At 34.5% G+C, this 24,119-nt stretch overlaps 2 protein-coding genes across 2 annotated transcripts; both read left to right on the top strand.

The window, feature by feature from the left end:
• The first annotated feature begins 1,690 nt into the window (after positions 1-1,690).
• Positions 1,691-5,281, top strand: LOC108677594 (keratin, type I cytoskeletal 9-like). Its single transcript, XM_018165840.2, has 6 exons — positions 1,691-1,839; positions 2,460-2,676; positions 3,252-3,388; positions 3,682-3,825; positions 4,163-4,315; positions 4,523-5,281. Exons 1-6 carry the CDS (start codon positions 1,816-1,818, stop codon positions 4,691-4,693), a joined length of 846 nt encoding a protein of 281 aa, XP_018021329.1. The 5' UTR covers positions 1,691-1,815; the 3' UTR covers positions 4,694-5,281.
• A 2,916-nt stretch (positions 5,282-8,197) lies between these two features.
• Positions 8,198-23,251, top strand: LOC108677566 (hornerin). Its single transcript, XM_047880539.1, has 12 exons — positions 8,198-8,274; positions 9,500-9,755; positions 10,467-10,508; positions 10,539-10,678; positions 10,922-11,065; positions 12,256-12,408; positions 13,134-13,301; positions 18,228-18,363; positions 19,830-19,993; positions 20,780-20,923; positions 21,494-21,646; positions 21,969-23,251. Exons 1-12 carry the CDS (start codon positions 8,251-8,253, stop codon positions 22,506-22,508), a joined length of 2,064 nt encoding a protein of 687 aa, XP_047736495.1. The 5' UTR covers positions 8,198-8,250; the 3' UTR covers positions 22,509-23,251.
• Positions 23,252-24,119: the final 868 nt, after the last annotated feature.

Genomic DNA, 24,119 nt, shown 5'->3' with positions numbered 1-24,119 from the left:
AATTATAGAAGCTACTACTAAAATACTGTTTTGAATAATAATTATCAATAATTCTAGATTAAAATTGAAATCTATATTTCTCCTGTTTAAATCGGGCCTGCAACTTTTGAACTTGAACATTCTCCAATTCAAATCCAAATCAACAATATTCGTTGGAATGAAAGTCAGTGGTGTAATCGTTCTCGAATAAAAACAGCAAAATGAAAAAATGTTAAACAAAACTAGCGCATTAAATAGGCAATAGTGGTTCCCTAATGATTGGAATCTGTAGCGTAAATTTCAACGAATTCAATTAATATTTCAAGGTTGGGAACTTTGTGTTTATTCTTTTTAATTTATTATTCATTCATTTATAATAATTATTAATATAAATTATTAATTGTTAATGTCATATTTTTGTTTTCAGTCTTTCTGTAATATATATTGATATATGCTAGAACTTTCACTTGGTGAACTTACTGTTACAACACTTAGCGTTATAAGTGATTGTCGTTGGTTTTCAACATCGGTGTTCCAAAAATTAAATTATTTCGACACGATTGATGATATTAGGTAGAACAACGTATCCGTATGAACAAGATTCATTGAAAAATTTACCGATTATTTCATATATACCAAGATATTATTCAAGTTAAAATGGACAAATATAACATGTCAGAACAGGATATAAAAATGTATTACCTAAATATTGCGAGCGCATTACCTAAATATAACGATGCTAAGTGTCGAAAAGGTTCGTACATTTCAAAAGTGCGGGAGAAATAATTAAAAATTTTATTGGAATCGAAGTTCAAGAAGTATTATCACATTTTCACTTACAAATTTATTGCTTTAATCTTGGTTAATCACTTTGTTAAGCCCTAGTGGCTTAGGCGAAATTTCGACACTCAGGTTTCAAGAAGTTTTATTTTGGTAATCTTGAAAACATAGTTTCTGCAAGTATGACAAGAAATATTAGCTATCTAATATACAAGATAAACAAATATAAGCAAAATTAAATCCAAGTGAACAAAAAAAATATATCAGAATCATTAATGCAGAACTAATAAATTGCAGGACTAAACTCACCAAAGTGTTTCGCCACTAAAGAGGTTTGAACTACGAATGACAATTTATCTACAGGTAAACTTCGGTCGGATGACTGAAGGTCTAAACAGAAAGATTACGTGAAGCGTACATGTGAAAAATTGCGATTACACACTTTATATGTCACATGACATTTAAAGTGTCATAAGATATATAGTGTCACATGAATTTATATGTCATTTCATAATTTTAGTGCTACTTTCTTTCTTGCATAATACTCTTGCATTCTATGTTTCTAATATTCCCTCAATATTTTATGTATGTAAAAAGCCATAAATGCAAAATCGTTTAAAACTATTTATTATACTGAAAATATTCATTGAAAATTCAGCGCCATCTAGTGAGTGGCGAACTTCCAAAATATGCGAACCCTTCGTATGCCACAGCAACTCACTTGTGATTCATTTCCAAACGTATTTCTTCAACGACTACCATTGAATTTCCAGACAGTAAAAATCAGATTTTTTGGAACTGATTTAGCAGAGAAGTGCAAGAGCATCAGGTATTGTAGTGGTCGCCAGAGTGACAGGTTTGCGGTTACAAGCACCAAACGGTCTCGTATAAAAGCATTGGTTTAGCCTGTGCTTAACCAGACAGTGCGGAGTAGTTGGGAATTGTAGACACTTCCCACTCTAGGAATTATTCGACTAAGCTTAATCTAGATTAATCTTAATAGTTAATAAGTTAAATCGATCGACTTTCAACATCAACGAACCACTACCAAAAAAAATGAAGGTGGCAATTTTCAATTTGGTGAGTTTATTATTGAATTCGTAAACAGGTTAAGATTCAATTTTTATGTCATTTGCATTTTTATCCCATTTTTTAACGGACATTAACTCGGTTCAATTTTGATCGATATCAACCTACAGATGTTCTTTCAGTTGAACAGAGATCTTATTACTGAATCCACGACACGTCACTTTATGGCAAACCCTGCTCTGCAAACCCGCCATCATTTTCTTCTCGTACACTTTGAAATTTTGAAAATTTGTCATTCAGAACTGAATATTTGTAACTCATCATTCCACGAACTGACGTTGTAGATGCAATTTTTGTTATCTATACACTTATCATTTTTCAAAAAATGCAATCTTATTTGTCTTCTAGGCCGTATAATTGTTGGATTTTACTTTTTAGCCTCATTTATGGAAAAAATGCACTATCGTGCTCGCCAAGTCCGTCTGTCTGTGTCTGTCTGTCTGTCTGTCTGTCTGTCTGTCTGTCTGTCAGTCTGTCAGTCTGTCAGTCTGTCTGTCTGTCTGTCCGTCTGTCCGTCCGTCCGTGACCTCAAGTTTTCGTTGACGAGAAAATGCGCTGTCTGTCACTCACTGCAGTGAGTACTGAGTTATTTTTTTTATTGTGTTTTACAGGTGCTAGCGGCTGTCTTGCTCGGTCTTCTCTCAGGCGTTCACGGACGCCAAACTCCGACGAGAGTCGCCAGGTCTTCTGGCGACACTGGTGATGCCGGTGTGGTGAGGCACGAGAGGAGTGTGATGGGGGATGATGGTGGTGATGAAGACCTTGCAGCATCACCCAGCCAGCAGTTCTCTGTCATCACCTCGGCTGATCTACAGACGGCTGCTGGAGGTAAGTTTACATAAACTTTTCAAAAAAAGGCAAAAAAATTGGACGATAATTTCAATATGAGATTTGTCATCTAGCCAGAAAATGGTACGATGAACGTAATTACTGTGAAGAAATGGCTTAATATCGTTAACAGCAGAATCATGAGGATCTTGAACATTAACTAATAATAATAGGAAAGTTATAATATTCGCTCGCTGGTATTATAAAGTACGCAGACATCAGTAGAATAATTGTCGCGATTCTTATTATAAAATATACTGACATCGCTGAAATAATGGTTGTAATATTTATAACAAAATACAAAGAAATTGCTCAAATATTGGTTATGATTCTTATAACAAAATACATATTAACCGCTAAAATAATTGTTGTGATTCTCATAATAAAATACAAAGAAATTATTAAAATAATGGTTTTGATTCTTATAACAAAATGCAAATAAATTACTAAAATAATTATTTTGATTCTCATAATAAAATATAAAGAAATCGCTAAAATATTGGTAGCGATTCTTATAATGAAATGAACAAAAGGCGCTGGGAATAATGGTTGGGATTGTACTTATAAACTCGCAGGCCACGGCAAAGGCCACAAGAGCAGCCATAGCAGCGGGTCAAAGAAGGCATCAGGACACAAGAGCGGCAAAGGCTTCAAGAGCGAGAAAGGCTTCGACGGCGGCGAGAAGGGCAGCTTTGGCAAGAGTGGCAAAGCCGTGAGTGATACTCGAGTATTGTGCATTGTGCAATGAAAACATTTTATCAATGTACATGCACACATATTGTACATAAAAAGTACATGCGCTTGTTGGGCAAAACCATTAGTTCTGTGTAAGGGCACCTTCTTCCGGCAGTGAGATCGAAAATAACTTAAACACATTGGAAAAATAAATTCTCTTTTCCATTTCTGTTCAAAAATTAACTAATTAACTAACTTACAAGTTGAAATAACATAAGATAATGTTTTAATCCTTTTTTTAATGTAATCTTTTGCTTTGAATATTCTCAGGGCTTCTTTGACAAAGGCGGCAAGAGCTCCAAAGGAGACCACCACAAGAGTAGCAAACACGGCAGCTTCAAGAAAGGCGAGAAAGGAGGCAAGGGACACAAGAAAGGTTCCAAAGGCTCCTTTGGCAAGGGTCACTCTAAGAAGGTAAGGCGAGAATCAATGATTAATATAATGACGATTTAAAGTTTAAATAGCAACATAGCAATCAAAATTTCTAAAACTATTATTAATCTTGTTCGAATTGATATACGATATGATGCAAGGAAACCAGACGAATATAACTGAACAGTCTACGATATAATCGTGCATTATTGGATTTACTTAGAACGTATTTAGTTCATTCATTATATTTCCGCCGTGCTTCTTTAATAAATAACTAAAATAAGTTAATGAATTTCCATCCTGATGGTAATGACAATAATATTGTTGACAATGTGATGTACAGGGATGTTGACAATGTATGTTCACTTTTTCCGTACAGGGCTTTAAGAACGCTCACAGCAAGTCAGAAAAAGGCTTCTCTTCGAACTTCCACGACAAAGGCGGCAAGTCTGGACACGACAGCGACCACAAGTCCTTCGACTCGCACTTCAAGAGCGGCAAAGGCGGCAGCTTTGAAGGCGGAAAATTCGGGGTAAAAAGTTTTGAATATAAGACATATTCATATTTTTTGGTCTTGTTTGCGAAATCTTATTGCTAAATTAATTTTTCAGAGCGATTTGACAAAACTAAAATTTCAGTGCTCAAGCAAAAATTTTATTTTTCAATATTTTTCCAATCTCGATATATTCTCATGCCGCCGAATCATTTACATTTGCTATAAATTTTGATTATCTCATAGGGAAGCAAGAAGCACAGCGGCAAGGGCAGCAAAGGATTCTTCGACGAAGGCAGCAGCAAAGGCAGCAAGAGTGGACACAGTGGCAAGTTTGGCTCCAAAGGCAGCCACGGACACAAAAGCTCTCATGGCAAGAGCGGTGGACACAAGAGCAGCAAGAGCAGCAAACATTAACAGCCGCAATAACAGCGACGGCATCGCGTTTAATCCCGACATGGCGACCCTACATAGAGAAAACAATTCAAATTATTTATTTTCTTGTAATCTTTACTCAAACTATAAATATGGGCTAAATTATATTGGACCTGGAGACCTTACACGGACAGAACAAACCAGAGCAAGTATTTTCTAGCAATTTTTTCTCAAACTTCATACATGGATAAAATTTTATTTAGATCGTAATTGATATCACGCCAAATTCCAGCCATTGCATACTTTCACATTTTAAAAAATATCACTAAATTAATAAATTTAAATAAATTCAACCTTAATATGCGATAATGATTTGGGAGTGAAAAAAAATTCAGATGCTTGATGTAAAATTTCTAAATGATCAATAGACACACGTGAAACTTCTACTAATGATATAACTTCTTAAATTTCACTATTATTGACTTCCAGTAGTCAGTCAGTTCCCGCTCTCCAAACTGTCATTTAGTAAATTAATGACAACGACTTTATTTAATGATAATGATAACGATTTTATCCGAACTTTTTAAAATTATTCCATGCGAACGACCGAGATATAAACATTCTCGCTGATGACTTTCTTTTTTATACCTTATAATCGTATTAGGAATTCAAGATTCCATTATTCTAAAAATCCTAGATTTTAGAATTTTTTCCAGAATTAGAAGTTGGAAAATTTTTGTATCATTATTCATATCTTCGGAATTATTAGCATAAATATTAGCCTGTTTGTAATTGATAAACTGAAATCAAACAAAAATGACAACTATGATCCTTTGATCATGAAAATTTGAAAATAAATATTGAGACTTTCTCTAGACAAAAGCAAAGCAAATAAACAAACTAACGCAAGGTCTTGAATCGAGGTTGTTAGTTAATTCAGCGTGCTACGGTCAAGAATCTTTAGGAATCATTTCCAGGATCTCAATCACATGGCTTTTTATACAATCCATTTATAGAGCGTTTGACTAAATGTGAAATAAATACTCGTATTAAATGGCAATCCCAGGTATAACTGAGATATCAACTACGAAACTTTTGGGCCAATTTTGAAACAAAAATTATTTCTGTATACAAAAGAGATAATAATAAATAATAGAAATAATAGAAAGAATAAAGTGATCAAGTGGATAAATTATATTTTATTACTTTATTACACTTGCCCAGTAATCCCACATCTAGCTTTCAACCTGTATACTATTTTTAGTTCACATTTGTAAAAAGGCTTGAAGAAGGAGAAAACATCACAGTTTTGGAAAATTATTTATACATTTATACACTATGTATATTTTACAATGCGATCAAAGTTCTCATTTTATGCCACTGAATTGTTCTTGCAGTTTACGATACTGGCAGAGATAGCGATTAAAAGTTGAAATGATGTATCGTGAGAATTTGCGCAATAAATAAAATATATTGGACATTATAATATAAAATATTGGCTTTAATATAATTAAAAATATAAAGCAACATAATTTTTGGTGACAATTTTGCATGGAAGTAAGAACTTAGAATAAATCGAATCCTAATTAGAATTCTTAAGAGAAATTAAAACTCGAAAAACATGAAAGAGATGTTTGGTACTCGTTACCGATCGTAAGTGTGAACGGCTTGTAAATCGTTTTACGGTCGCGACAAGAAGTTTTAACAAGAAAAAACAACTAAAAAGAAGACTTCACCGTCCATTGAGCTTGATGATGAAGTTAGTCACTCGTTAGACCTCATGGCGAAACTGGAGGATGAATAGAGCTTCATTGTTTAGTTTCGAAATCTTCATGTTTCAAGCATGGTGCTGCCAAGAGGTTGAACAATGCAATTGCAATACACTTTAAGGCTTCTTACTGAAACTAACGCTTGCTAACTTATATATAACCCAGTAGAATTTTACGTAATTATAACAGTTTGTAACTTTTACAATAATGAGCAATTGAATTTTTGAACTAGAAATGAGCTCAATCTAACGAAAAAATCTTTACAAAATGTCTTCTATGATTTAGAAAGAAAAAATAGACAGGATTAAGAAAACATTATAAGATAAATTATGAACAAACGAATGGTGAATGTTTGTTGGAATGCGTTTCTCTGTTGGAATTCTCTCAAATAAAGAATTTCTAAGTTTAGGAGAATGGTTTTCTAGATAACATACCATGATTGTGGGGTGAACACTACAATACTTACATTTAGAAAATAAAATAAAATACAGTAATTACATTAAATAAGAAATAATAGAAACAATTGTTTATGCTAGCCATAACGCACATACGCTATAAATAAATGCTTATTGTAATGCACGGAACTTTGAATTTTTATTAATATTAAATAGATATTTTCTTCTTGCATGCATATACATTTTTCGTGGATTGACGTTGCAGGATCTATTTCAGCTTGAGCGTTCATTTCTTTTCATGGGTTTGACCGTTTATGAAAAAGGGTTTGACCGTTTTGTAAGAAATATATTAGAACGGAATTTTCTGCAATTTTATGTAATTTAAATTAATACCCCAATTCATAATCAGATTGAAGATGAGTGGGTAAATGGTTATTAACGTTTGATTGACTGATTTTGGTGCCGATTTTCAGCGATAATTATTCTTCTGGCATTGCCAGAAGAATATATAAATTAATTAAAATAATTAAATTAACCATTGGTTAATTTAATTTCCATATTTATGCACACGGTTGTAATTTTGCTTCAAAAGCATTAACAGATACAATTAGATGAGAAATATTTCGGAATTTGTGTGAATAAATTTACACCAACGTTATTTTTTAACCCCATTTCTAGAGATTTTACAGCCAGCTAAGACAACCTCCTTTGCAGAGGATATTTGAAGTCAGCTGTGCTGCAAGAATCGAAAAATAATGAAAATTACATACAAATAAATAGATAAATAAACAAGTAAAAATTCCTCAAAAATATGCAAGACATTAAAATATAGAAATTAGAAAAATATTAATGTTTAATCTCAAATGCAGAAAAAGATTCTTCCAATTCAACATAATGCAATGATCAAACTATACATTAACTTGAAAAATAAATGGCAAATCGTCCAATTTGACTTGATAAGAGTAGGTAAATTAGAGGTTTTAATAAATATATAAATTACTCAATCTTTATTAAAATATATTAGTAAAATAATGTATTCATTTGTGCTGGTAATCTTATTTATTTTTACAGGAATATGAAGCTCAATTGAAATCAGTTGACTTGAATTTCTTGGGACAAGATTAAAAATTTCAGTCTAATAAATTTATATAGAAGGTAGTTGATGCGAAATTATCTTCTTATGGCAAATAATAGCAGAATCTCATGTGACCTGAAAACGCAGATGAAAGGCATTGAATAGAATTTTTTTGTTACCAAAGTTCGAGTAAAACATGCCTTGTTTCTTGAATGGCCAGCAAAAAATGCATGATTGGACAGAGCAAACAAAGCGGCGATATAAGAGCAGCCAAAATCTCGTTAGAAGTCACACTGGGTTCCTCTTGGATTGAGGCAGGTGTCTTCTGTCAGACTCTTCCGACGTTTACAATTGACAAACATGAGAGGCTGGAGTGTGAAACTGGTAAGTGTTGGACAGAAACATGAGAGTCGGGGGTGTCAAGCTGGTGAGTGTTGGACAGAAACATGGTAGTCTGGAGTGTCAAACTGGTGAGTTTGGGGGTTTTAAACTGGTGAGTGTTGGTCAGAAACATGGGAGTCTGGAGTGTCAAACTGGTAAGTGTTGGACAGAAAAATGGGAGTTGGGGGTTTTAAACTGGTGAGTGTTGGACAGAAACATGAGAGTCGGGGGTGTCAAACTGGTGAGTGTTGGACGCAAACAAGGGAGTCTGGAGTGTCAAGCTGGTAAGTTTTGGATACAGACATGGGAGTTGGGGGTGTCAAACTGGTGAGTGTTGAACAGAAACATGGGAGTCTGGTGTGTCAAACGGATGAATTTTGGACGGAAACATGGAAGTCGGCGGTGTCAACTGGTGAGTGTTAGACAGACACATGGGAGTCCGGAGGTGTTAAACTGGTGAGTGTTGGATAAAAACATGGGAGTCAGGGGTGTCGAATTTAATCACAATCAGGTGGTTAACTTTGTGAGTATCGCATATATTTAATGAAAAAAGCTTTAGAACAGTTTGAACTAAAAATGAATCACGATTGACAAAACGTTAAACTGGTGTGTGTGTCTTTAGGGTCCCTTAAGAAATATTCATTTACCACTTGGATACTGACGGTTAGGAAAAGTTGTCATAACGATTGTAAATTGTGCATTTCATAGACAGTTAGTGGTTTAAGATCAAATCGGCATATGTGTGAGATCTCTTGTGATTTTGATTCACAAGAGATGATGTTTACGTTTTGTTAAAATATGTTTAAGATGTTAGGATAAGATAAAGATGTTAAGATAAGAAAATATGTTTAAGAACTCGGCTCTTTCAGTATACACGCCTACCAAAATCATCATAAAATTTATTTCCTGCTTTAAAAAAGTAAACATTCATCCAGTAATTGTAAGGATTTGTTAGACGGTAACCATTTATTTTTATTGAGCTACACCCCCCTTCCCTCCCTCAGTTAAAGATTTGTATTCGAATTTCTGGGAGGATTTTTCATTGAAGTGAACTCAAACGATACAAATTATAGATGCATAAAAATAGTCCCGAATCCCGATCTGTTTTTGACATACTTTTCTGCGAGCGAATATTGCCCTAGAATATCTGTCTACCGTTCGCAAGGCGTGGTTTCTAAAGCAAAATCTCTTCTAAAATTATTCTCAATTATAACTTTTCTCTTTCCAGACGATCGTATTAGTTGCGATCGTGATTGGGACCTCACAAGCACGACAGTCACGACTTGACGACGAAGAAAACCGTCTAAGTAATTCCAATGATGACGTGCAAAGACGCATCGACTTTCCCGACAAGTCAATTCTCAACCGCGTAATTCGAGCCGCTCTTGAAACGAGCGGTCGCGGCAGACGAGGAGATCTGATACCTGAGGCTAGCCAGCAGATCAGCCACGTGGCTGATCATGAATTACAAGTGGCTGCTGGTGGTGAGAAATAATATAAGTATTGTTTAAAATAACGATTTAAGTAGATTAATTTATATTTAAATTACAAATTATTACTAAAATAACCCTATATTAGGGTCGTTTAATTACTCATATTACTTATTAAAAATAGATTAAAAATATCCCAATAATGCCATGAAAAATGAGAAGCCTTCCTAATGAGAATACTTTTGGAGACTCAAATTGATCGCGAAAATCACAAAAGCCGTATGCTTTATTTTCTTACCTGCAATGCACACTTCATGCAATTCCAGTAATTTGTTAAATTTGTTCTTGAAAAGAAAGAAAAAACAAACATATTAGTTGTTATACGATTTTTACTTACGTCAAATAATACAGCGAGTATTTAATATTTCTAAATAACACCACCGTGCTGTGTAGAAATATTCAATCAATAACCTACTATTATATTGTGATAATTTTCGTTGCTTAACGTGATAGATAGAAGTACTTGAGTCAACGACGGGGGAAATAATGTTTTCTTGATGGTTAACGCCGTAAATAAAAATAATACAGATCCCAAATTTAACCTATAAATAACCTGTTACAATAATAATCTAACCTAATAATATAACATGGATATAAATTGGATACAGCATAATAACCGGATTACAATTCTAATAATAATCTATTTACCGCTTGTTATAATTTTGAGTAAAATCAGGCAATCACTCTGAAAATTTTCTACTAAAGGTCACGGAAAAGGCGATGGAGGTAAGGGTGGAAAAGGCAAAGGCGGAGGAGGAAAAGGCGGCGGAGGAAAAGGTGGTGGGGGAAAAGGATTTTCCAAGAGTCACAAATCCGGACACGACAAGTCAGCTGGACACAAGAGCGGCAAAGGCTTCAAAAGCGACAAAGGTCACAAATCTGGGCACAAAGCAGGGCACGGCAAAGGCGGTAAAAAGGTGACGATTCGAAAGTTTGCAGATGAATTAACTGAAATGTTTTGTAAGATTCTCGCTTTACACAGATGATGAAACGTATCAAAATATTGTTACCTATATTTTTAAAGTTATCTTTTCAATATAACTTGCACCGGTTCTAGTCGATTGCACTTTTTCGGATTTGTTTTAGAGTTTTCTTGTTAATTTTTATTAACAGAAAGTATAAATTTATTATTGGATTTCTATAAGTGAAAACTTTCTCAGGGCCATTTCGACAAAGGCCATCACGACAAGAAAGGCGATCATCACAAGAAACACTCCAAAGGCCATCACAAAAGCGGGAAGAAAGGAGGCAAAGGTCACAAAAAAGGCCACAAGGGACATTTCGGAAAGGGTCACAGTAAAAAGGTATATGAGATTTGAAGTTAGCGAATGAGTTGATAATCAAGTTCTAATCAGATAATACAGTAATTAGCCTCTGGTTTATATATATAGTCACAGAAAATGCAATGCAAAATTCCAATTCCGAAGAACTATTGACACTTTATATATTACGATTTCATCAAAATTGACGTGACGTGAGTCCAAATGTTATACATGAAATTTCGAAATATATTCTAGCCTCCACGAATGATGAAATAAAACATTATTAACAGTTTAGCATTAGTTTTTTTGTTTCACTTGTGTTTTCTGCACACCCGAAAAAATCACAGTAATAGATGAAGCTCATCTTATTTCTTTACACTTATCCATCAAGTCAGTATTTTACATTAATCACAGTATTGATAAAAAAGCTACTGAAATACGTACGCAATAATTAAGCCTTATAACGAAATTTCACGTTGATCTATCTACGGCAGGAAACTCATGTCTCCACATTTTGTTTTTACCTTCATATTTAATTAATTTCATTCAACTCCTGAGATGGTATCTGCACCACTGGAAGTATTTTTTCACATGAAAATCCATTTAAAGCATAATTTTATGGGCAATTTTACTGAGTTTCTAAAAATTGTCCTTAATTACAGAAAAAACATAAATGTCCTAATCCTTCAGTAAGCATACGGGCCTTAGACGTAGGCACAGAAGATATTTCAAAGTTGTATTTCGTCTTAAATATACACAAGTTTATGTGCGATTCTAAATTACAATTCTTCAAACCGGTCAAAAAGTATTTCAAGCACATGTAATGACTAATTCCCTGGTATATTTACTTCAAAACTTGAAGAAATTATAAATCAACTTCCTACAAAGCAGGTGTTTTAAATCACCTTCCATCATTAATTCATGAGTTGTTTGTCTCCATTTAATTCAATTTTCGATTTTGAGGTCAATGGATTAAAGTACCCTCTCGGTAGGTATTCTAGAGAACCCTTTATCATTAATTTCAGATACCTTCATCAATTACAAAGTCAAGGGAAGAATAGCAAGTGTTTTAAGTGTCAATGTTCCATTTAATAAAAATAATAACCATTTTTTATTATAAAATAATCTAATAATAATTGAATATTGATAATCTAATAGTATTTTAATGATAATAAAAAAATTAACATTATTTTTATTGACAATTTAATAAAATCTTCATTTTTAAACTTCAGGGCTTCAAGCACGAGAGCCACAAGAGCGAGTCTGGCGTAAAGAAGAAGTTCCACGACCACGGCGACAAGAAAGGCTTTCACGGCGGCCACGACCACTTCGACTCGTTCTTCAAGAGCGCCAAAGGCGGTGGACACAAGTCCGGCAAATTCGGAGTGAGTGTCACTTTCTTAAAAAAAAATTTTTATTACTATTCATTGCTTTAATGTATTTTTTGGAATACAAAGTTTTTTTTAATATTAATGCATCAAATCTCTGTAGGAAATTAGATGATAAATTTTCAGGTATTTTATGGTGTTCACTTATTTATATTTTATTGTTATGCGTCACGTCTCTCAATTAAGGAGTGACAATTAGATGGCAATTTTCGATTCTTCACCATAAGCGAAAGATTATCGTGCTTGCCAGACGCCTAATAACAACTATTTAACAAAAATTGTTAACGTCGTGTTGCTAAGCTAACGAATTAATAAATGTTTGTAAGTAGGTTAATGTGAGTTAGAATGTATTTAACACGGATATATTTAGATCCTTGTAGATTTGTTCTCAAGGATGAACACATGTCAAGTGAATTAAATAATAGAGTGACACTTCAACCTATTTTTTTCAAATCAATGACATAGTGATTTTCTAAATGAAAATAGATTTGATATTTATGTGCGGAGGATCAACGCAGAACAATTTTTTAGAACGTTGGGCTACTTCTTGTGATGCATATATAGTATGTTGTTGATTATGTTAAGCATTATCTTTGATACCATGTAGATTAATGAAGAGATTTGTTTCCTGCTTTCTGTTCATAAACGTTCCTCTCTGATACTATTGTAAAATTATTAACAAATATGTACAATACTGACATGAATTCTTTGATATTTTTCAGGGCCATAAGAAGCATGACGGTCACGGCAAAAAAGGCTTCTTTGAAAAAGGCCACAAGGAAGGACACAAAAGCGGACACAAGAGTGGACATGGGCACAAAGGCCACCACGGACACAAGAGTTCTCATGGAAAGAGTGGCGGTCATAAGAGTGGCAAGAGTAGTAAGCACTAACGAGAACAAAAATAACATGATTTTTCAATTCATATTTAATTCCTTGCAAATATCCTACAGGGATAGTCGTGTAACATCTTTTTTCGTTCCTTTCTCACTCCCTTTACATTTATTCTTCTTTGCTTCATTCTACATTCATCCGCTTTTGCTTCATCTCACTAATCCCAAAACATAATAATACAATATTCTAACAGCTATACGAATTAGATACATCTACATAGATACAGCTATACATCTACTTAGATACAGCTTTATATACATCTAATTAGATACATCTATTCAGTTTAGGAAAATGCGTGGCATGAAAGTTAATTTTAGGACCGTATGAGCTTCATATGACTCATAATTATACTCATATAATTCAAATAAAATTGAATGTTTCATGGTGCCAAATTTAATTATTTCGATAGTAAAATTTTGTTATCATTCCGGATTGTTTTTTACGATAGTAAAAAAAGGTGTTATTAATTTCTTGATCTTGTGTGTCATTAAATTTCTGCTTCAAGTTTCATAATTCAAATCAGTTGATGAAACCATTTTGAAATCATGCAGTTTTCACTGGGAATTTTAAAAATATAAAATTTCTTAATATTTTAATTTCTTCTTAATATTACATTTCTTAATATAATCTTAATATTTAACATTTCATAAAATATAAATAATTCTTCTATATCAGGATAAACCTTGACATACTTATTTTAAAATGTATCGCATACAGGAAAATTATTTGAACACCAGTATTATTTTACGAGTTTCAATGAGAACCCAGTTCGACTTACGAAAATAACGAACGAACGAATGTATCGAAAGGACTTCGTTAATTGTGCTGAAGCTCTTCACGAAATAAATAAATGAAAACTTTTTTACTTTTTTCTGTCCTATTTATTTATTTTTAGGTAATTGGAATTATCTGTTGGATTTATAGACTTAAATCATTGAAGTTATTCAATGAATTTGTACTCAACGAAATCAGCATCCACTGCAAATTATTGCAAGATGTCGGTGAAAAAAATTGTATATCAGAGGTGAAAAAATTTACTTTTCGTTTCGAGTTTTCCGGCATATTTATGAAATATTTAATCTTCAAGTAGCTGATCCTTAAAAGTTAAATGAGCAACTGATTCGGTTGCTTATCACCCACCGAAGAATAAAGGAACATAAATGCTTCAAAGAATCAATCCATTTTCATGGTTTTATTTTCATATTATCGCTAAAAACTTCAAGCATTAAAAATTCTTTGAATGTTGAAATGAAACAAATAATTTCTTAATGAGCAACGCTTTGTGCTTGAAAATGCACAATTTACGCGAGATATATTTGGTGATACTTTTCTCCTTTTAAGCTGATTCAAATTTCGAATTTATATCAAACTTTAATTTCTACGCACACGACCCAATGTTTTTGTAAAATACAAATAAATCTGATGATCAGGCTTCCAAAAAGGGCAAAATTCGGTTAAATTTTAATGCTCGTAACTTGACTACGGACCTTAACTAAGTTACGTTATAAGGTTTCTTTCTCAAGTTATCTTATGTTAAAAAAACATCTCTCCATTTTCAGGGAAAACCTCGAGTGTACACATAATTACACTGCTGTGCTTCGATTTCCTAAAGTTTCCTTGTGTTATGGACCTATAATTTATTTTGATCAATTATTCAAAGTTGCATTATATTATTATTCAATAACAAACCTAATATCTTGGTCCTGGAAGACTTATTTCGAGAAGAAAACACAAGCAATTTACGCCCGTCATTTGAACGCTGGCCGATTGTATCGTTGTTGAAAGAAAAAAACGTTGACGATCTTCAATTCAACGATTTTCTATTTTGTAAAGCATCAATGGATTCTCTTGCTAAATTCTATTAGAATTTGTTTCATACCTATGATGAACATAAATCTAATTTTTCAACTTTGTTTTGTACATTGCAAAAGTACTTTCTCGGTGAACCAAAGTTTAGTATTAGATCTGACCTATTTTATGTAAAAAGTTAATCAATGTAAAAATATGCTAGTCTTATTATAAATTTTTAAATGGATGAAAGTGTAATTATTTGATAATAAAAATATATTGTATGGATCTGTTACAAAGAAAGGACGTAATTTTTTTACAGCGAAAATATCTGTACTCGTTGTGAAATTTAAAATGGCTGTCGCTCTTTTAATTCAGTAAAATGGAAATGACTCTAGTGTTTTGCTTAATAGTACCTGTTCTCATAATTATAATAAGAGAACATTGGAAAAATGCTGTAGGTGGAAAATAATATGGTTAAGATTTCAACATTATATCTTTAAAAATTTGCGTATTCTCTGAAATCGCTAGAGCTTATTATGAGCAGCCAATATTACCTGCTCATAACAGCAGCTAATTTTGGCTGCCAATATTAGCTACTTGTTACAGCAGCCAATATTAGCATTATTGTCCAAATAGTAATACACTTTCTAACCCACATTACTAACAAAATGCAGACGTTGCACTGATACGCCTTTATAGTTTATGCCAGGCCAAACTGAGTCAGGTTGAGCCACACAGAGGCAAAAAATAAATCAGTACTCACTGCAGTGAGTGACAGAGAGCGCATTTTCTCGTCGACGAAAACGTGAAGTCACGGACGGACAGACGGACGGGACAAGCACAATAGTGCAATTTTTCTATAAATGAGAAAATGCGCTAAAAATGCATCGTTATTTAGACAAATACCCATTCATTTGTCTGTGTACATGTATGTTATTATTCTCACGTGTTTCGCAGGCGTTACTTATAACATGGCAAAACGACGTTATGCAATACTTACTCCGTGTATTAAAGGCTTTTAAACCATTGAAAAGTGTTAGGCAATATTGACACGTAAGTCTAGTCTTATTTTCTCGGGCTTGCGAGTTACGCCCCTCTTCATGCATGCACGTTAATTGCCTTTACAGTAAAAAAAATTAATTGGCCATATTATATAAAGTGTGACATACCTGCCATACGTATAACTGATACGGCCTTTTGTCAGGGCAAAGTGGGTTAGCATGACTCACACATGAGCCAAAAGTGCATCGAAATTTGTGAAATCTTTCACTCATTTCTACTACCTATTGCATATTTTATGCTGCAAAATTCTGTGAAGAAATATCATTAGAATCTTAGCCAAAAGATTTACATTTGGTAGCACCCAAAAAATGAGGAGCTCCACAAAATTTTCATTTGTGTTTTTAATTGAAAAATTAGCAGCGGTCATCTTGTCAGCGATTCATTTTTTAATGAGATTTCCAGTAATTTGTACGTTTTTTACATATAGATATTCGGTCAAACTTAATTATATTATTTATAATATAATATATTATATGTCAACCATTATCGGTAAAACTGTATAAAGAGCCGGTTTCACTGCAAACTAATTCGAATCAAAGATGAACCTCACCATCAAAACTATCAGCCGTTCAAATCAATTTCTCTAAGCTTTATAATTCTCAACAAATCTATTCACTAACTCACATAGCTGAGCTAAGGCTGAGAGTTCGTAGAAACTGAAAGTATTATGTGGGTGTGGCTTAATCCAGACTCACGTATCTCCCGAACAGGAACCCAGTGTGCTGAGTCACACATTAGAAAATTCAGTCACGGATTCATAGGAAACTCAGTGTCTCTGATAATTATTGCTAGAAGCATTTCCTTTTTGGCTGAACAGCTACCAATTGATTTTGAAACGATCAGAGGGCGTTGGCTGGTGCTGTATAAAAGCGTGCGGGTAGTTCACTGCGTCACAGAGTAGCCGTGCGCTGGTCAAGTGCAGAGTTGGACTCCGAGTACCGAAGTCTGCAAATTTGGAATCGAAAGTTTACCCTAAAAAGCTTAGTTAACGATGACAAAGGTAAGTAAATTACAGATTTAAGTATAAAAATAACTATATGACAAAAGAAGTGTATTTTTTAAAAGCATTAATCGAGAATTCGATACTTGAACATGCCGAATTTAATGATTAATTCTATTAGTAGTTTAAGTAAGCGGAAATGATTTATACATGAGGGTGGGGATCTGAATTATATTTTCATAAATGAATCCCCACATTTGCACGATAATTTTAATGTTTCATTCACCACTTTTTTGGGCGCATTTTGTCTTAGAATTACTGCTTACCTAAATTACTCTCCTAAATCACAGTGGTTGTTTTAACGATATATATTTCAAATGGAAGAATCAATAAATTAACCAAATGAAAATATTATTATGATGGCTTCAATTTAAATTTCATTTGATCTCATGAGTCTGCATATATTTTTAAAATATATATATATATAGTATATATATTTTAAATTATTTATATATATACCGCAAATAAATGTCTGGTATCTAAATTCAATGACTGCATAAACATGTTTTGTTGTTAAGTGCTAGTGACAATATAACACACACATAGGATCACACATAGTGCGCTCTATAATACTTACATGAAAACATTAAAAGGTAACGCTTCATATTTTTTCGTAAGCTATTAAAAGTAATGCAAAGAAACCAGAAGCCATTTCGCTCGTTCAAAAATTAGAACGGAAACTCAATATATTTTAATCTTGGAGCATTTGAGGGTCTTACCTGAATATTTTAATCTCTATTTTATACTCATTACTTTAATTTTCTACTTTCTCCTTTTTTGCCCTGGAGTGAATAGTTTTTATTCATACAAATTATTATAATATTGAGTATTTTCAGCGCATTTTCTCATTTATGGAAAAAAATGCGCTATTGTGCTCGTCATGTCCGTCTGTCCGTGACTTCACGTCAGAGACGGACGAGAAAATGCGCTCTCTGTCACTCACTGTAGTGAGTGCTAAGTTATATTTTTAATACTTTTTAATTTAATTATCTAGTCTATACTTTTTGCCCTGGAGTGAATAGTTTTTATTCGTAAAAATTATTATAAACTTGCGTATTTTTTTCATCAGTTTTCAGTGGTTGCTGCATTTGGGCTGTTGGTAGTGGCAGCAGCTGCAGCAACAGACGTGCCTGTGGCAGACTTGCAGACTTCTGGCAGCGGAGTGAAAGTCGTCAAGACTTATGACTTGCAGACTGCAGCGACTGGTGCGTGTGTTCCCCACTTGATAACTAATACGCTAGTCTGCACATTTCCAAACTCATGGAGTTTCAGTTAGTCATTCCGAAGACTATTTGTGGATAGGGCGTGTTATTATTATTATAATACTAATAATATATTAGTATTTAGTATTTTATTTTTATTAGTACTTTTTAGTTATATTAGTATATTAGTATTATTAATATTGCTATCATTCATTGATCTTATATAATATTAGTATTAAATATTATTAACTGAAGTAGTTCATCAGCGTACAATTCATTAATGATTTATTTTTATAACTTAATTCTTGTTGATAAACCTCGATAATAAATCATTACACGTTCTCTCGCTTTCAAATGTCTATACGAAAATGACTGATCATTCTGCACGTTGCCATAAAATTTAATGGTCCTTGTAAATCTTTGCAATTAAGAATGAAATTATATACATTGGTGTCCAACAAATTTATTTTAATATTGCCAAGAGAAAAGTATCCAGCGTATCCTAGCGGTGATTTTCAGCACGAAGAATGTCCATGGCCCGTATGCTAAATAGGGCACTAGCACTATGAAGTAGCACTACGCACTACAAGCCATAGTGCGGCATGGAACACTACGGTTGGCATGCTAAATAGGGCACTAGCACTATGAAGTAGCACTACGCACTACAAGCCATAGTGCGGCATGGAACACTACGGTTTGTATGCTAAATAGGGCTAAAAGCATAACGCGCACTACAAAAATCTGAAGTGTCCTACACACCGCACTTCACGACGACAGTACGGTATATTTCACCTTGTTTACTTCGTCAGCTATGGATCTGTTTGGCTTACAGCAAAGGCATCATCGCGTAAAAGCCTCAGGAACTACATGCCATGAATACTTATGGCTGACATTTTCCTTGGCGAAACAGATGAACAGCGTAGAAATAGAAAATACTTTTCTTGTTTTTGATACCATGTTTTGAATTTTTTTTTTCTTTTGAGTCATTTTGAATTCTTCTGCAAGAACTTTCCATGCTTCTCTCTTTTGTTCGATGTCTTTGGGAAGCGTGGACTTTGAATATACAGTATGATGGGAAAGGTGCGCAGACGCATTGCGAATTTCAGCTCACCATCACAATTTTCACTAGTACCGTTATATACCATCACAATTAGACATTTTACATCAATCTTCTACAAAGAATGAGAATTATTTGGGGAATAATTAATTATTTGAGCACTTAACTACCATTCTTCAATAGACTGATAGCGTAGTGCGGCACTATAAAGTACTCTAACAACGAAGTAGCACTTCAAAGTCTTTCTGCATACGAACCAGTAGTGCGACACTAAGCGACACTAAACATTGTAGAGCTACTTCGGAGTGCTTAGTGTCTGTGACGTATTTAGCATACCAACAGGACACTTCGTAGTGCATAGTGCTACTTCGTAGTGCTAGTGCCCTATTTAGCATACGGTCCCATGTCGCAGGTTACTATCACCCTTCTCACGACCACCACGACCATCACGGCTACTCTAACGACCACCACGACGGTTACCACAACAACATCGGCTACAAAGGCACGCACGGCTACAAAGGCATCGATGGCAAACACGGTCACGGCTACGGTAGCTTCGGCAAAGGCCAGGATCTGGTGAGATGATAAGATGGTTAAATAATTTTCCAATTATTAAATAACCTGAAGAAGGCAAGTGTGATTAATACTGCATAAATCATATGAATTATTAAATTTACTTAAATAAAGCATTTAAACGATTAACCTTACTTAGAGAAGGCATATGGATGGTTAACTTAAAATTTTAGAATAATAATTTACTTTACTTAAAAATCAATGAGTGACTAGATTTTAGCCGAATAAAAGTAAAAGAACAGAGAGCTGCATCTGAATATTTTTTATATACTGTTGAAATATACTGTAGAAATTTGTCACAAGCAAGAATACGTCCGCGAAAATGTGCTATTTTTTACAAACTTTTATAACGCACAAGATGTGCTGCTGTTATCTTGCTACACTGCAGATGAACTATTATTTATTAAATGGTGAATTCATAGGTGATATGAAATATGACTCACGACTTCGACAAGCCCAAATGTCAGTTAGAGGGTAGCATCTACATTTTATCTAATTGCAAATAAATACTTATATATTCTACAAAAACATTATTCAAGTAGACATTATACTTATTATTAGAACATCATTGACATTATCTACATTATTCAATGTAGTTGTTTATAATCTAAGCCGGCGATAGGGCAAAAAATTGTGTAAATTTTTTTGAGAAAGTTAAAGTGTAGAAAAGTATAAATCTGCACCAAATTTATCAATGGGTAGGATGAGTTCACAAATGTTCAAATTTTTGTATGATATGCCGCTATTATTTGAAGTGAATCTTAAAACTCAACTCTTTCATTACCTCAGGGATTTTACGACAAAGGCGCATCTCTGTACAAAGGCGACGACCACCAGAGCCACCTCAAAGGCGGACACGTATCCGGAGCTCATGGAAGCAAAGGCCATCTTGCCGGATCCAAAGGCCACGTCAACAAAGGACACAAAGATAAGGTTTGTTGTCGTCCATTCGTTTAAACCGATCGGAACAAATGGAATTTCATGGTACATTTATTTCAATAAATAGAAGACGGCTCCCCTTACTCATGAATGAGAAGGAAAAATATACATTTTATTATATTATAAAATCACACTATCCAGGGCATTATGAACGATCACCGCAAGAAGGAGATCAGTAACGTCTCTCCACAAATAAGACTGGATCACTATAATTGTACTAACAGATATGTTAGCTGACTTTTATTTTTTCATTGAAAAAAATAACTTGGCTGTCTTTCCCAACCTCACGATCTGTTTCGACCTTACCCGATTCTACCCGAGTAAAATCAATCCGATTCTAGCCGGGCAAAATCACTCCGATTCTCCCCGGGTAAAATCACTCCGATTCTACCCGGGTAAAATCACCCCGATTCTCCCCGGGTAAAATCACTCCGATTCTACCCGGGTAAAATCACCCCGATTCTACCCGGATAAAATCACTCCGATTTTATCCGGGTAAAATCACCCCGATTCTACCGGGACGTATTGTTCAATCTGCAACACGTTTGCTACTCACTCTTGCAGGGCTTCAAGAACGTGTACCACAAGGAGGAACATGGCTTCTCCAAGGTCTTTGAAGACGATGCAAACAAAAACTTGTTCCACTCGAACTACGACGATGCAGATAGATTCCACAAGTCCCACAAGGCAGGAGGTTTCAAGGGAGGAAAATTCATTGTGAGTCATCTTCGGGAACTATGATAATATATGCAACGAATATATTTGAAATTATAGGCATTCATGTGATTTTAGAATAAAGGCTTGATAGGTCCTTTAATTTTTAATGTATCTGTTGATCGAATTTGTGCAAGGTTTATGAACAGAAAATGCAGATTTATTATAGGTTTAAGGGGGTTTTAATGAAATTAGAAAAGTGTTCACCTGAACACTGAATTATCTGTAATAATTTTTTAACGGAACAGGAAAAATATTAGTTTGATAAACATATATAAATCAAATTGTCTTTAGTTGAAACACATTTTACGTTTTACGACCACAGGATGACAAGCACCACAACAAGTTCGGGTCCAAAGGCCACGACGCGCACGGTCACTTCCACGACGACTTTAAAGGCAACAAAGGCATCCACGGTCACGACAGTCAATACGGACACAAGTCCTCTTATGGCCAACTCGGTGGACATGGACACGGCCATGGGCATGGTTATGGCCATCACGGACACGGCTTTGGTGGTCTCGGATTTGGTGGACACGGACATGGATTCGGTGGACGCGGTATTGGTTTCGGCGGACACGGTCACGGATTTGGTGGACATGGATTTGGCGGACATGGTCTCGGATATGGCGGTCATGGTCATGGATTCGGCGGACATGCTCTCGGATTTGGCGGTCACGGGTCTGGGTATGGTCACGGATCGAACTTCGTGGACGTTGACGGTCACGGCGGCGGCCACGGTGGATTTTTGTACGGCCGCCCTGGATTTGGCTACGGCAGCGCCCACCGTTTGGGGCACGGCAGCGGACTCGGTTTTGGTGGACATGGACACGGAATTTCCTTCACTAACAGTTACGGTCACTAACCGTACGGCCCTTGCCTTTGGATGAACCGCACACTGAGAGAAATGACTGAGACTTTGTCCAAATAGCTTTGCACATTTTGTCATTGTATTGGTAATCTTGATCCAATTTGTCCTGGTAAAATGGCGTATCAGTGTTACGTGCAGAAAGTGTCTCACTATTTATACAATATGATCCGTTCATTTTTCTTAGTGCGAATAAAATCATCCATTGAATGATTTTCCCGTGTTGAACTCTTGAATATTTATACTGAATAATTTTTCCCCTCTACATCTATGCCTATTCCCCTCTACATCTTTTCAGTCCAATAATTAAATCCAGATTTCGCCCCCATTTGGTAGTACGCGCAACAAAAGCTAAATATGAATCACAATTTCAACATAAATTATTCATATCTGTGACTGAAATTGAAACGAACGAAATATTTTTCAATAGCTCCACAATGTTATTCTCATGGATCACTGTGAAAACTTTAAAGAAATCCTTGTGATAAATTGTTAAATAATTTTTTTAATGCCAGCTCTGGTTATTCGTATCGAGGTGAATGAACTTCAGCCTCTTCATTTTAGACTGAAAACCAAAGTGAGTGTTGAAATTTTCTTTGTTCCAAAAATCTACCACTAATAACAAATAAATAGATTTTATAAAATCTCTTGACACGAATAATTATGACCTGGAAGGATGTTCACTCTGGAGGAACTGACCGATTACGAATATTATTCAATAAAAAAGTTTCATGAAAAAATTTTTGGGGTAATTTATTTTTTCTCATTATCTTTACATCTCGGAACGAGTCTTAATATTTGTCCAAAGTTGTAATTACTTCATTTATTCATTAAGTAGCCAGCGATATATTAAATTGATTTTGATTTCACTGGCTGCCTTAATTCTACATATTTCAGTTCAATCGTTTCCAAAATGCGTTTTTTGCTAATAACACTAATGGTCGAACCCATATCATTTCATGCGCTTCAGATTTTTGCATTGGCTGCATGAATTTCATAGATGTTAGTTAAACCGTTTTAGAATTTGTGTTTTCCGATAGGGACTACAAAGATTCAACATCGAATATCACGAAACTCGATTAATCAATAACTTTCTAACGGCACACTGGCCGCATTAGTTTTAAAACTGTTTTTTATTCACGGAAATTATCACCGAAAATGCCATTTTGAAACGGCTGAATTGACTCTTATTATAATTGGAGGACCTATTTTTTCGAACGGCCACACTGACATCAATGCCATTAATGCAGCCAATGCGCAGTTAGGAAATGAATGAATTCCTCAAGTCTCGGTTTATTCAGCTTTGAACCTTGATATTTATAAACAAAGAACCTTATTCTGTAATGGCAAAAATATCATCCTTAAAATTCATGCAGCTGTTGGGCAGTTTGTCCGTAAATTTTTTCTTCTTTTCATGTGACATTTGGTGTTGAATCATGCGAATTCTTATTGGAAAACCGATTTCGAAACCGTTGAACTGTTTCCTGAAAAACTTTTAGGCCGTTTGAGCCGCTGAAATACAAATGAATTTATTGAGCTAAATGAAAATTCATATCATGAAAATTTTTACCGAAAATATAATTCTGAATCGGCTGAACTGATTGATAT

This window comes from Hyalella azteca, unplaced genomic scaffold (assembly GCF_000764305.2).
Source record: "Hyalella azteca isolate HAZT.00-mixed unplaced genomic scaffold, Hazt_2.0.2 contig5529, whole genome shotgun sequence".
Lineage (NCBI taxonomy): Eukaryota > Metazoa > Arthropoda > Malacostraca > Amphipoda > Hyalellidae > Hyalella > Hyalella azteca.
This window is presented reverse-complemented; position numbering and strand designations above follow the sequence as displayed.